At 35.3% G+C, this 12,527-nt stretch overlaps 3 protein-coding genes across 6 annotated transcripts in view; 2 read left to right on the top strand and 1 right to left on the bottom strand.

Moving 5' to 3' along the window:
• Positions 1 to 7,955, top strand: part of dapp1 (dual adaptor of phosphotyrosine and 3-phosphoinositides) — a 12,458-nt gene extending 4,503 nt beyond the window's left edge. For both annotated transcript variants that reach the window (XM_016272151.1, XM_016272150.1), the window contains 8 exons: positions 1,998 to 2,120; positions 3,367 to 3,500; positions 3,596 to 3,726; positions 4,527 to 4,574; positions 4,753 to 4,815; positions 4,902 to 4,987; positions 6,831 to 6,918; positions 7,098 to 7,955. In XM_016272151.1, the coding sequence (XP_016127637.1) occupies positions 1,998 to 2,120; positions 3,367 to 3,500; positions 3,596 to 3,726; positions 4,527 to 4,574; positions 4,753 to 4,815; positions 4,902 to 4,987; positions 6,831 to 6,918; positions 7,098 to 7,121 (697 nt within the window). In that variant the 3' untranslated portion in view covers positions 7,122 to 7,955. The remainder of the gene's footprint in view (positions 1 to 1,997; positions 2,121 to 3,366; positions 3,501 to 3,595; positions 3,727 to 4,526; positions 4,575 to 4,752; positions 4,816 to 4,901; positions 4,988 to 6,830; positions 6,919 to 7,097) is intronic.
• A 340-nt stretch (positions 7,956 to 8,295) lies between these two features.
• Positions 8,296 to 10,090, bottom strand: lamtor3 (late endosomal/lysosomal adaptor, MAPK and MTOR activator 3). Its single transcript, XM_016272161.1, has 7 exons — positions 9,971 to 10,090; positions 9,767 to 9,812; positions 9,648 to 9,682; positions 9,489 to 9,547; positions 9,272 to 9,405; positions 9,120 to 9,183; positions 8,296 to 9,029 (listed from the first exon to the last, which is right to left on the bottom strand). Exons 2-7 carry the CDS (start codon positions 9,779 to 9,781, stop codon positions 8,956 to 8,958), a joined length of 381 nt encoding a protein of 126 aa, XP_016127647.1. The 5' UTR covers positions 9,782 to 9,812; positions 9,971 to 10,090; the 3' UTR covers positions 8,296 to 8,955.
• A 1,151-nt stretch (positions 10,091 to 11,241) lies between these two features.
• The window catches only part of LOC107585226 (visual pigment-like receptor peropsin), a 5,493-nt gene continuing 4,207 nt past the window's right edge, over positions 11,242 to 12,527 (top strand). Inside the window, exons 1-3 of one of the 3 annotated variants that reach the window (XM_016272146.1) lie at positions 11,242 to 11,275; positions 11,386 to 11,493; positions 11,922 to 12,112. In XM_016272146.1, coding sequence (XP_016127632.1) covers positions 11,388 to 11,493; positions 11,922 to 12,112 — 297 coding nt within the window. In that variant the 5' untranslated portion in view covers positions 11,242 to 11,275; positions 11,386 to 11,387. The other 2 variants (XM_016272145.1, XM_016272149.1) reach the window with 2 other exon arrangements.

The raw sequence follows: 12,527 nt of genomic DNA, 5'->3' as shown, positions 1-12,527 counted from the left end.
CCGTTTTGGAGTTCCCGCCCCCATTTGGAGATCTCCAGGCTGCAGTTATACCCTTCTCGATGAGCCTGTGTTATTAGCTTTTACCGGATGTTATCGAGGGATAGCATACCTCGGAATGTCGTATTCCACAGAGCCGTGTAATAATACATTTTAAGTCATGGAAACTAGAATATTAAGTCAGATGCGTTGTTGGTGGAGGTGAAATTATTACTGACATTAAAACACGTTACTAACGTCAACAGTCAAAAAAGTTTCACAGGATTATGAGCGTAGTTACCTGAAAGTGATGCACAGGCTTCATATCAGGCTTTTTTATTTTTATTTTCTCATCGCCGGACTGCGCTGATGTCTTTTCCCTGATATAGCCTAGTTGTCCATTAATTATGATGATCGTTTGTATTCAGCCGCATGCGCAAACATGAGGTGAGCGGAAAAATTCATTTTTTTATAATTATATATATAATATATATGTTCATGTTTAGATTTTTATTTATGTAAATGCATATGTTAATATTAATATAGAACGAAAGGTTTTTTTTTTTTTTGAGCAACTGGGATGGTGCCCCCCTGGGAGTTGGTGCCCTACGCAAACTGCGTACTCTGCGTATAGGGAGCGGCGGTACTGTAATAATCACAGGATTAAGCTCAGTAACCATAAACTCTTTTATTTGAACTCCCCTAAATAAAGTTTGTGTGTATCAGTCTCAGATCCTCTTTTATGTTTCTTGACCTAAATTTGTTTTGTCAAAGTAGTTTATCATATTGTTTTTACAGTGTTATGTGAGAATGAAAACAAAAAAGAAAGAAAGAAAGAAACATAAGTTTATGAAGAGCAAACTGTTGTCTGGTTTGTGCCGTTTAATTGATTTGTAGCTACACCTGTTTGCTGCTGAAGTTAATAGCGGCGTCAGCGAAATAATGAGGAAATGCTTTTATCATTTTATTCATCTATAGTGAATGAAAGGGTTGAAGAAAACGTATTGCTCATTCACTGTTATATAATTTCACTTTTTTGTTAGAGGGCAATGTAGCAAAACAAATGTAAAACTTTTTTTTATTCATTGTATATAATTTACCTTTTTTTGTTAAAGAGCAACATAGCAAAACATATGTAAAACATTTTTTTTTCATTCACTGTATATCATTTTTTTTTTCGGTAAAGGGCAACATAGCAAAACAAAAGTAAAAAAAAAATTTTTCAGTGTATTTTTTTTCCTTTTTTTGTATCATAGTCATTAAACAAAGGCTTTTTTAGAAATCCCACAAAGCCTAACATGTCAGGGTTATATTTCACCCCAAAAGGAGCCTGTTAAGAGCCATTCATTTTTTTTTATTTTTTTTTGCTTTTTTTGTTTATTTGCATTGTGACATTATTTTGATGACCAGTAAGCACATTCAGCTCAATTCTAATTACAGTAATGCATGTGGATGTTTTACATTCAATTGTCAAAAGACTGTTGATACAGGCCCGTCCATACATTTTTTTATTTTTATAATAAGATTTACCCCATAACATTATGCTAAGGCTATGTATATATAGGCATAATGAGGGACAAATACACCATACCCATACCAGCACTGGAACAACAGCAAATATGTCACCACCACATTATGTAAATAAACGGCACAAAACAGCCTGCGGGTTATTGTATTAAGGTCACTGTTCTGTAATATCAGTCTAATAACAGAGAAGCATGGTGATGTGTACATCGTTCTTGAAATACATGACAATCCTAAATGGATTTCCATTTAAGTAAAATATGCAAATGAAATCAGCTTTATTTTGTTGCTGTGGTAATGCAGTGCTGTGTTATCCTTGTTTTAAGAGAAATCACTCATGTGCATCAATATATAATACACATATCCATTGTGTTGTCTAACCCAGATGCCAGTTTCCAAAGCTCTGGTAACTGTGTGTGCATGTTGACAGACAATAGTGGATATCAACATACATCTTGGCTTGGTGTTCAAGTGCCCCATTCTGTTTCTCTCTGTAGCTGGTATCATTATGATTTGTCCCGGCACACCGCTGAAGCTCTTCTCCTTTCGAATGGGGTAGATGGGAGTTTTTTACTCAGAAACAGCAACAAAGGATCTGACTGCTATGCTTTGTCTGTCCGGTAAGAAATGTCCACCTCGGATAAAAGTTTATAAGTACTTGGTCCACTCAGTTGAATCACTTTGATATTAAAGTGCAGTATTGCTCAGACACAAACACACTTGAATATTGTCCTTGTGTGCACTCCGTTCAATTTATGGAGGAATGTACCTGCAAAAGCTATCATTAAAAATTGTATGCAAGGGTACTTTGGACAATAGACAAATATTAATTTGACTTAGTTAATAAAAAACATCCTAACTATTTTTAGTAATTAAAAACAAAACTTTCATTGGATTGTAGCTTTGCAGGTAGCCAAGTCTCATTTTTTATTTATTTTATTTTATTTTTTCCTATTTTTAAAAATATTTTAAAAATGTAAATCATTCCTGTGATGGCAAAGCTGAATTTTCAGCAGTTATTACTCCCGTCTTCAGTGTCTGATGATTCTTCAGAAATCATTCTAATATGCTGATTTGCTGCTCTATAAACATTTCTTATTATCAATGTTGAAAACAGTTGCACTGCTTAATATTTTTGTGGAAACTATCATGCATGCTTTTTTTCAGGATTCTTTGGTGAATAGAAAGTTTTTTGTTATTCGTAGCAAAATAGTCACTCGCCATTTCTAAAATGAACTGTTATCCTCTGACCTTTCATTAAGCAAGCAAGTTAAAAAGTCAAATGATTAACCAATAGTTTTGTTTTTTCCATTTCTCTTATTTTCTGAGGTTCTTTAGATTACTTAAAGTTTTTTCAGTTCCCCTTTTCAATGTATCAGCTGTGAACCTCACTTTGTCTTGCGTCTTTAAAGTAAAGCTACTTATTCTTACTCCTACTGAAATATATAAATGGGACCATGGACCACAAAAGCAGTCATAAGTAGCACAGGTATATTTGTAGCAATAGCCAAAAATACATTGTATGCGTCAAAATTACCGATTTTTCTTTTATGCCAAAAATCATTAGGATGTTAAGTAAAGATCATGTTCCATGAAGATATTTTGCAAATTTTGTATTTTTGTAAATATATTTTTTGTAAATATATCAAACATGTATTATCATTAGTAATATGCATTGCTAAGCACTTCATTTGGTCAACTTTAATGGCAATTTTCTTGCACCCTCAGATTCCAGATTTTTCCGAGAATAGTTGTATCTCGGCCAAATATTGTTCTATAAACAAGTTAACACTGAACAATACTGAGATTTCAGACACAGCATGACAGCACTTCCTCACTCCCTTTTTCGTCTCCAAACTTCTTCAGAGCAAAGGATTCAGTGAAACACTTTCATGTCCGGCAGCAGTTTGGCAAATATTCCTTTGGCTTCAATGAATTTCCTTCCCTTCAGGATTTTTGCAGTCACCTTGCCAATCAGCCCTTGCTAGGCAGCGAGACAGGTTAGCTATGTGCTTTTAACTTACAGTTCACAAACTGCTTTTCAGCATTTCTTTGGCACAGTGACCCTGTTTCCTGTTTCATTCTTGTAACCAAGGAAACCTGATAGTGCTGCGGTTCCCATACCCACGGCAGGTGGAAGAGCCATCCATTTATGAGACGGTGTGTGTGCATACGGTCATGCAGACAGGCCGGCATGAAAACGACCTAGTGCCTAATGCTCCAGCAGTAAGTCAAAATGACATTTTACAGACCCACTTGCACACACACATACTGCATTTGAAAGAGTATGAATGTGGCTTGGAAAGAGCAAAAATAATCTTAACGTGCCCCTATTATGGGTTATGAAAGGTTCATATTTTGGTTTTGGGAGTCCCCAACAATATGTTGACATGCATGCAAGGTCAAAAAACACTTTCATTGTCTTATATGTATTTATTTTTACCTTACTTGCTCAACGACTCCCAAACGATTCGCTCAAGGATTCATTTTTCCAAACCCCTCCTTTGCGTGATGCTACTCTGCGGTGATTGGTCCGATTGGTCTCATTTCCATTGCATCATGCCTGTAATGCCTGATAAAGCAGCAGCAGTGCTGCTTTGTGTACAGCATTACCGGGGAAACCGCTATTTTTACCGCTCCAAAAGCGGCACCTAGTGGCAAAGAATGAATTTACTTTTTCATTCAGACCAATGGGAAAAGACCAACAAGTGGGCGGGCAATATGCTAATGTTTCATGTTGACTTCAACATGAAACAGCTTAATATTCGTTTTAAAAACGACTCGTTCAATGATTCAGAGTCGACTCTTTCTTTTGAGAGACCATAACTTTATACACGGTGCACTTTCAGATTTAAGACTTAGCAGGATGTTTTCATTCACTTAGAGCTGTGTTACACACTGCATGAAAGGTAATTTTCAAAAATCCATAATAGGGGCACTTTAATAATAATAACATTAATTAATTTATTTGTGTATTTAGTATTATCTGAGCTCCTGAATCGAAAGTGCTTTTATGTTGTCAACAGCTTGGCACTAAAGAAGGCTATCTGGTTAAACAAGGAGCGATAATCAAGGTATGGTTACAAAAGTTACTATGTAAACATAGACTATTCAAAATTCAAACCAGTGTTTGCGGTAAATGCCAGTTTCACGCTAATAAGGTAAATTGTAACTGGGTTAAACTGGTTCTAGAGCAAACCTAGACCTAGTTTTATTGGCTGACGGATTACTCTTTATTTATTTTCTGGGTAGAACTGGAAGCAGAGATGGTTCACACTGAATAGAAATGAACTTAAATATTTCAAGGATAAAATGGTAGGTCTGTGTATTTTGTACAACAAGATTTAAATTAGATAAGAACTAAAGTTGATTGTTTATCTCACAGAAAACTGTCTCCTCAGTTTGTAGAGCCAATACGAACCCTGGATCTGACGGAGTGCTCTGCTGTCCAGTTTGATTACAGTCAGGAGAGGGTCAACTGCTTCTGGTAAGAGATTTATAATAAAGTGATAATTCATGATAATACATAATGCACGTTTTCTGTCTCTCTCTACTTAAATTTAAACTAAACGAAAATGACATGTTTATTTCAGTAAATGTTTATCTTTTGTAATTTTATGTTTTATTGCAAGTAATGAAAAGTAGTGAATTTTTTTATGGTTTTAGTTTTATTTAACAATAATAACCCTAGTTTGCTGCCAAAATCAACAAGGCCAGCTCAGTTCAATTCTGAATGCTGTATGTTTTTATGTAACAAGAGTGGCTACAGTTAAAAATATAACTATAAATATAAAGTTAAATATTGTTACTTTACCCATTAAGGGTTTAGAGAAACGGTAATAAATAGAGATAACTCAAATGGAAGACTGTTTCATTTAATTACAAAAGCAAAGTTTTTGATGAAAAATAAGACCCCTTTCTATTGTGCTAGACTACATATCGTATCTGTTTTTACATCTGAAACTTCTGCAGTTGGCCAACCATAAAATGACTGTCTATTTTTGGCAACTGAAAATGAGCTGGTATATCTGCAGCATTCAAGTGGCTGACAGCTTACAGTTCCTGTACTCACTAAATCAGCATTAGACAATGTGCATGACATGAATCAAAATTCACGCTGTCTGTCTACCGACCAAGAGGTGATAATAGAAAGTAATTACAATTTGATATCAAAATCCTAGTATTGTGTTATTCATAGATATTGTGTATCTGATATTTTCCTACATGCAAGTGATTCTCAGTAATGAGGAAGTATAGTCAGAAACTCTTATACATGGACTTCCTCCTGCCCACATATTTTCCAATGCATGCTTAATTTCAGCCTTTTACTTCATGATACAACTTTAAAAAAAAATTTATTTATGGTTTTTATATTTTTACAGAACATCCCCATCCCCAAAATTTGAACCCCTTACAAATGAGGGACAGACCAAAAAGAGAGAGAGAGAGAGAGAAAAATAAATAAAATAAATTCTCTGTCATCATGCATTCTCTTTGCGGAGGAAACATTTGTACATTAAATCCCAAGAGCAGGTTAAATTAATGTTATATTAATATTACATTAGTTGACTCATCTTAAATTACTAACCCATCTAACCCATGCCGTCATTTTATTCAATTATATAAACCTGTTTCAGTCTCTGAGTCCATTGAACCAAACTTGGAGAACCTTCTTCAATGTACTGTTATAATGTTTTTAGATATCAATAACAATATCCTTAGTACATATCTATTTTCCTCATTGTTGTCAGACCTATGTTCCTGTTTTGTTGTGTTTTCTCCCCATGTGCTCCCCATGACCCAGTTTCTCCCTCTCGTTTGATTAGTCATTTGGTTCAGGTGTGTCTCGTCAATTACCCTCGTTTAGTCTTGTGTATATATAGTGGTGTTTGTCCCTGATTTCCTTTGTCCAGTGTTAACGTCATTTTGTACTTCCATGGTGTGTGCGCTACGTGTGTCTCCTGCCTGGCCTGTGTTCCCTGCTATTGAGTTCATTAAAGATTGTGAAGTTATCTCCTTCGTCTCTGTATCTCCTCGCTCCGAACACTGTAGACAGTGTGACAATTGACAATAAAAAAAATTTAGGCAGTGCTCCCAATAAACACACCACTGGATCTAGAGGTATTTCTACCTCTAGTATCTGGCCTATTTCTTTTTTTTTTTTTTTTTTTTCCATGTTCTTCTACACAGTGCTATAGATGTTTTTTTTTTTTTTTTTTTTTTTTTTTCCATGTTCTTCTACACAGTGCTATAGATGTTTTTTTTTTTTTGCTTTGTTTTTTACAATGATTACAACTCTTTAAGATTTTTCATTTTTCTCTTTTTCCTAGTCTGGTGCTCCCCGAGAGGACATTTTATTTCTGTGCAAAATCTGGTGCTGAGGCAGATGAATGGATTAAGATACTACGATGGAAACTGGTAAGAGGAACCAATGAAAGAACAGTCACTATGAATAATCAATCTAGGTAATAGTCAAATAGTGTATTATTTCTTTGTTCCAGTGGAAATAAATTCATCTGAACCCACTACACCAGTCTAATCATAAATGTATCTCTCTGTTGTCCGTATCTCTAATGATGACTACCCTGCATTTCCAGTCACAGATAAAGAAAGGACGATGATGTTCAACTCGGAGAGAAGTACTGGAGCAAATGCAAGCTGTGTGCAGTTTTGTATTAGTAAATACAGAGGATTTATTCACTGCATCTGATGCTCTGTGATCTTGGCATCATGGTTGTACAGCTCATCACACATAAGATGCCTTCTGGGCAATAAATCACATCTAAGTGAAGTGAAGTCCCAAGGCACCGTGCTATTGTGCTTTATAAAGATATCTGGAGGCTGTGCACTACCAATGTTGCGATTATAATTGACAATAGGTGTTTTTTTCCGATATTGTGTTCTGTGTTGAGCTTTCAGTTCTTCTTATTCTTCTCCAACCCAAGCTAAACAGTGTGTCTGCTCTTAAATGTATACATCCCCCCCTTATATACATGTTTGCAACTGAGGTAAAGATATAATTAATTTTATTAGTTGAAACCTTTGGATGCAATATACTTCCTATATACTTGTTCATCATGATAAGCTTCATAAATAAACACATCTTACGAATTTTAAATCTTAAATACAATCACCATAAATAAAAAACTAAACGTAGCCTATAAACAAACATCACCACTACTAAGCTTCTAAGTCTGACAACTCATTTGGTCTTTAGTTGAAAAATATTTTCCTTTAAAGTTAGAATGGTTTTCAGGAGCGGGATTATGTACAAGAAGACAAGGCTGTGAAAGTGGATTAGATGAGTTTACCTGTTTGGCTTAATTACTTTTAATGTCCCCAACAACCTCTGTAGACCCATTTAGCCGTTTGTTGTAGAACAAGACATGAAACAATCCTGAGCTTGTGTTAACTACAAACACTATTTCAGGCATTTAACCAAAAACCCCATTCAAAAAAACTGTGTCTGCTCTTAAATGTATACATCCCCCCCTTATATACATGTTTGCAACCGAGGTAAAGATATAATTAATTTTATTAGTTGAAACCTTTGGATGCAATATACTTCCTATATACTTGTTCATCATGATAAGCTTCATAAATAAACACATCTTACGAATTTTAAATCTTAAATACAATCACCATAAATAAAAAACTAAACGTAGCCTATAAACAAACATCACCACTACTAAGCTTCTAAGTCTGACAACTCATTCGGTCTTTAGTTGAAAAATATTTTCCTTTAAAGTTAGAATGGTTTTCAGGAGCGGGATTATGTACAAGAAGACAAGGCTGTGAAAGTGGATTAGATGAGTTTACCTGTTTGGCTTAATTACTTTTAATGTCCCCAACAACCTCTGTAGACCCATTTAGCCGTTTGTTGTAGAACAAGACATGAAACAATCCTGAGCTTGTGTTAACTACAAACACTATTTCAGGCATTTAACCAAAAACCCCATTCAAAAAAACCCCATTGATTTCAGGATGATGGAACTGAACGTGCTAAAATTATTACTCGTTACTGGGTTTTAGGCTACAAAAATACTGAATCCCTGCAGCACTCTATAGATCACCAAAGTTAAAATTATAATAAAATTATAAATTCTCTAAGGAGCAATGCTACTTCTAATGTGATGTGTGAACTGACAATGAGCACTCTTGCTTTGTTTAGAAACATGTACACAGTACCTATTTTCCAACCAAGAATTGTTTTTTTACCATGTAAAAAATGATTAAAAAAAAGCCAATAAAAAATGTATTTTTGTAAACCAAAGCTTTAGACAAATTTATTAATGAGGAGACAAAAAGGAGCAGGTTACATTCATAAAAGACATACAGCATCAAGACCATCCAACATTGTGTATGAACTACGACATCAAGACATCAGGCTGGATGAGTGATATCTGGCTTTCTTATCCTCATCCACATGTCTGTAGGTGTTGAGATGAATAACTGCTAAGCTACTTCCACCACCTGCCTTAGTTCTTCAATCAGAGGAACTAGCTCCTTCTCAAGACTGAAGATCAGACCTAAATAAAAAAAACGGAATTTGATCATTATTATAATGAACATACAACTAAAGCAGCTCAGTGGCTTTCGTATTACCTGTGGAGACTCACCTGTGTTTGCATTACTACTTGCGATGAAACTTATGACTAAGGGTAATCGGTTAAACTGTACAATCTGCCAATGAAATAACAGCATATAATAAAATGAGAAATTCTTAACAAGTAGTAAGTCAAATGTACTTTAATTTCTGTAAAGAAAGTACCTGGTAAGTGTTATAATAACAAATGATGCTCTTATTTTTGGACAAACCCAGCTTGCTGCCCTGGTCAGTTGCCAACGCAAAGGTGGACAGGAACGCTGGCCGCAGTGCATATTCAGGGGCATTGTCATTGGCAACTAAAAGGGAAATCAAGCAAAATCTCAGATAAAGCTTAAGCAGATCTACAAACAGACCTGGAGCTCAGAGCTGATGCTGTTACCTTTGATTACAGGGACTCCATCTCTATCTGTCACCACTATTGCATGGAGTCCTTCAACACTGATGACGGAGAAAAATGATCAGTCATTAAAGTTACATCTCCCAATGCATAATGGAGGGGTAAAATAACTTGAGTAAAATACACAATACATCTGTTTACCTTGGCAGTTGTTTATACAAATAACTCCTCAGATTCTGTAATAATTAAATCAAACCCATTATAACATTTCCAAGAAGAAGAAAAAAACATTTAAGCAAATGCATTACAAATATACTCACATCTGCCATATTCATCAGATTGAATATAGAGTTCGCCTGCTGCACCCTGCAACAAAAAGAGTACAGAGCGACGAGGAAATTACACGAAACTCTGACAGATGCATCTCATCGTCTCGTTTAAAAGCAAAGACCAAATAACTACCAACATTTCTAATCTAGTAAATTGTTTTAAATTGAGGAAACCTATATAATATGCAAAATTACCTTCACTTTAACCCAATTTTATCAAAAGTTCTTCGCTTGTTTATGTGCGCTCATCACATGACAGAAAACACAAGCCTTTCCGTGTACGTAATATCCGTCAAACATCCCGTCCAAGCAGAGTCCGTGGCCATCTAGCGGTTGATGTTGGAGTTGCTGTTTATGTTTATAGATAAGAAGAGAGTTTATCTTCAGCCCTTAATATATCAAGTCATTTTAATGTTTATAATCATAATATGAGGATTATAAGGAAAGAAAAATTTATAAAATGGCTATATGTATTTGTACGTCGTGATATCTTAACTTTTTCTTATAATACTTATAATCCATTCAGTCATTTTTAATATATAACCTAGTTTATTTATTTTATGATTTGCTGTATACTGTTTATTTGGCCATTTGGCTTTGAATTTAATTTCAAAATGAATAACATTAGATTCTCTGAAAATAAATCTATTAAATCTTGCATCACGGTGCTGTGGTCTTAGTAAAGGCTGTTGTTTAAATAGCTCAGAATAAAGAGATCACTGAGGACAGTACAGGGCTAGCAATCAGGTATCACTTGTGCTCCACATTATAGAATGTCTGATGAAAAATACTTCTTTATTGACATCGGTGGCTACATCAGTGACCTCTGACATCCATAGACCTTTCCATTGCACAAAAGATTCTTAATAGTGGAAAAATGTTCTTCAGACGAAGAAAAAAATGGTTTCTTTTATGAACTTTTTAAAGAAAGATTGCCAGAATGGTTATTCCACGGCATCGCTGCAAAATCCCCTTTTGGAACCTTTATTTTTAAGTGTTTTAAGTCTGAGTATCAAAATTCTATTTTTACTCTGTTATAACAATGAGCCAAATTTACTCATTAATAGGGCACAAGCTGTTTAATCCAAACTTGACATTCTTGAAATAGCAATAATGCTGCAAGATGTGTTTTAATTATCTGCATAACACACAATCCTGGGGTCTTTTTTAGACACTCGTCAGCTAAACGTTTGAATTGCCGAATCCTGCTTATCAATTATATTATTGCACATTTCTTGTTTTAAAAAGTGAAATATGTTAATGACATGTACTCCACATTCCAAGAGAGCTTTTCTGTTGCACGGAATGAGAAGCTTTCATGTGAGGATTAGTACCGAAACAACGGTTTCTTCAGTCCTCACAAACCAAGCAGAAAATATAATTAGAGAACATAATCCAGGTCAATGCTTTTCCAGCCCTTCATTCCCACAATCACCCCATAACCTTCTTCATCCCCTAAGCACACACACACACACAAACAGTTTCATGATCTGCTTCTAGGTAAGAGAGGGAGAGTCTGGACTTCAAATTCTTTCAAGCCACATGATTTTGTTTGAACAGATGTGAATGTTAGCCTGACTGGTATATATATATGATTATGTGTGACAAAGAGATGGCAACTGGATTCCTGAACGCTTCTGCTGAGACCGTATATGGTGAAAAGAGTGCCTTCACACAAACAGAGCACAATATTGTTGCTGCATACCTCATAACCGCAGGTAAAAAGCAGATTGTGTGTGTGCGTGTGTGTGTGTGTGTGTGTGTGTGTGTGTGTACTTGGTGTATTTGATGTTACTAGTCAGCTATAAATGTACTGTCACTTTTAAATAACTAATTTAGTAATTATCAGGTTTTTGAGTTGGCATCTTCTGATTAAAGGTTTTTGTAAAAACCTGTAAATTGTAAAAGTTCAGTAAGGCTTATCTTTGTCTTACCTTTGAGGCCTAGGATTAGATACAGCACATGTTTTTAAACATTCCTTGAAACTGACATTTACAGATTCAGCCAAGTGTGTGAGGTAACCAGCAGGGTGTGTGTGTAAAATGGAAAACTGAAAATGGGAAATGTTTTGAATGGACGTCTGTGTGTTCACAGATGTCTTAACCTCCTGCTGTCCCTGTCTGTGTGTCTTTCTCTCTGGTGGCAGGAGTGGTCAGTCTGTCTAGTAACATTGTGGTGCTGCTGATGTTTGTGAAGTTCAGAGAGTTGCGTACTGCCACGAATGCTATCATTATCAATCTGGCTGTCACTGACATTGGCATAGCCGGTATTGGTTACCCCATGTCAGCAGCCTCAGACCTGCACGGGAGCTGGAAATTTGGTTACACAGGCTGCCAGGTGTGCACAAACCAACACATTAGCAAACTCAAGTCATTTTGATTGTATAATCAAGCAATTCTGTGAATATAATCATAGCTAAAGAGCATTTTTAGGGGGTCAATGATGAGTAAGAGTGTCCAAAGAAATGTTATTTAAAAGATCTAGTTTAAAGCACTACTCGTTTTTTTTTTTTCATTCATTCCAATAAAAGTGTAAATGTAATATTTGCTCTAAAATGTTATCTGGTGTAGTTATATTTTTGAGGAAGCAAAGAGTATTATTTTAAACAAATATTATAAATGATCAAGTTTTGGGGGAGACACCAATTACATTTTTCAACCTGAACTAACCTTGCCTTATATTTATAATATTGCTATCAATATTTAACAAACTGTTTCACTACTTCCCCCCCCCCAAAGAAATAACAGTAAAA

This window comes from Sinocyclocheilus grahami, unplaced genomic scaffold, assembly GCF_001515645.1.
Source record: "Sinocyclocheilus grahami isolate Dianchi unplaced genomic scaffold, SAMN03320097.WGS_v1.1 scaffold68.1, whole genome shotgun sequence".
Classification (NCBI taxonomy): Eukaryota; Metazoa; Chordata; class Actinopteri; order Cypriniformes; family Cyprinidae; genus Sinocyclocheilus; species Sinocyclocheilus grahami.
The sequence above is the reverse complement of the archived record's forward strand: the minus strand, read 5'-3'. Positions and strand labels throughout refer to the sequence as shown.

Excerpts from the sequence above, each read along its gene's own strand:
- lamtor3 (XM_016272161.1), bottom strand. Across the intron at positions 9,406-9,488 it reads TGGAGTCCCTGTAATCAAAG|TTGCCAATGACAATGCCCCT; the intron begins GTAACAGCATCA and ends TTTCCCTTTTAG. Across the intron at positions 9,030-9,119 it reads AAGTAGTAATGCAAACACAG|GTCTGATCTTCAGTCTTGAG; the intron begins GTGAGTCTCCAC and ends TTTTTTATTTAG.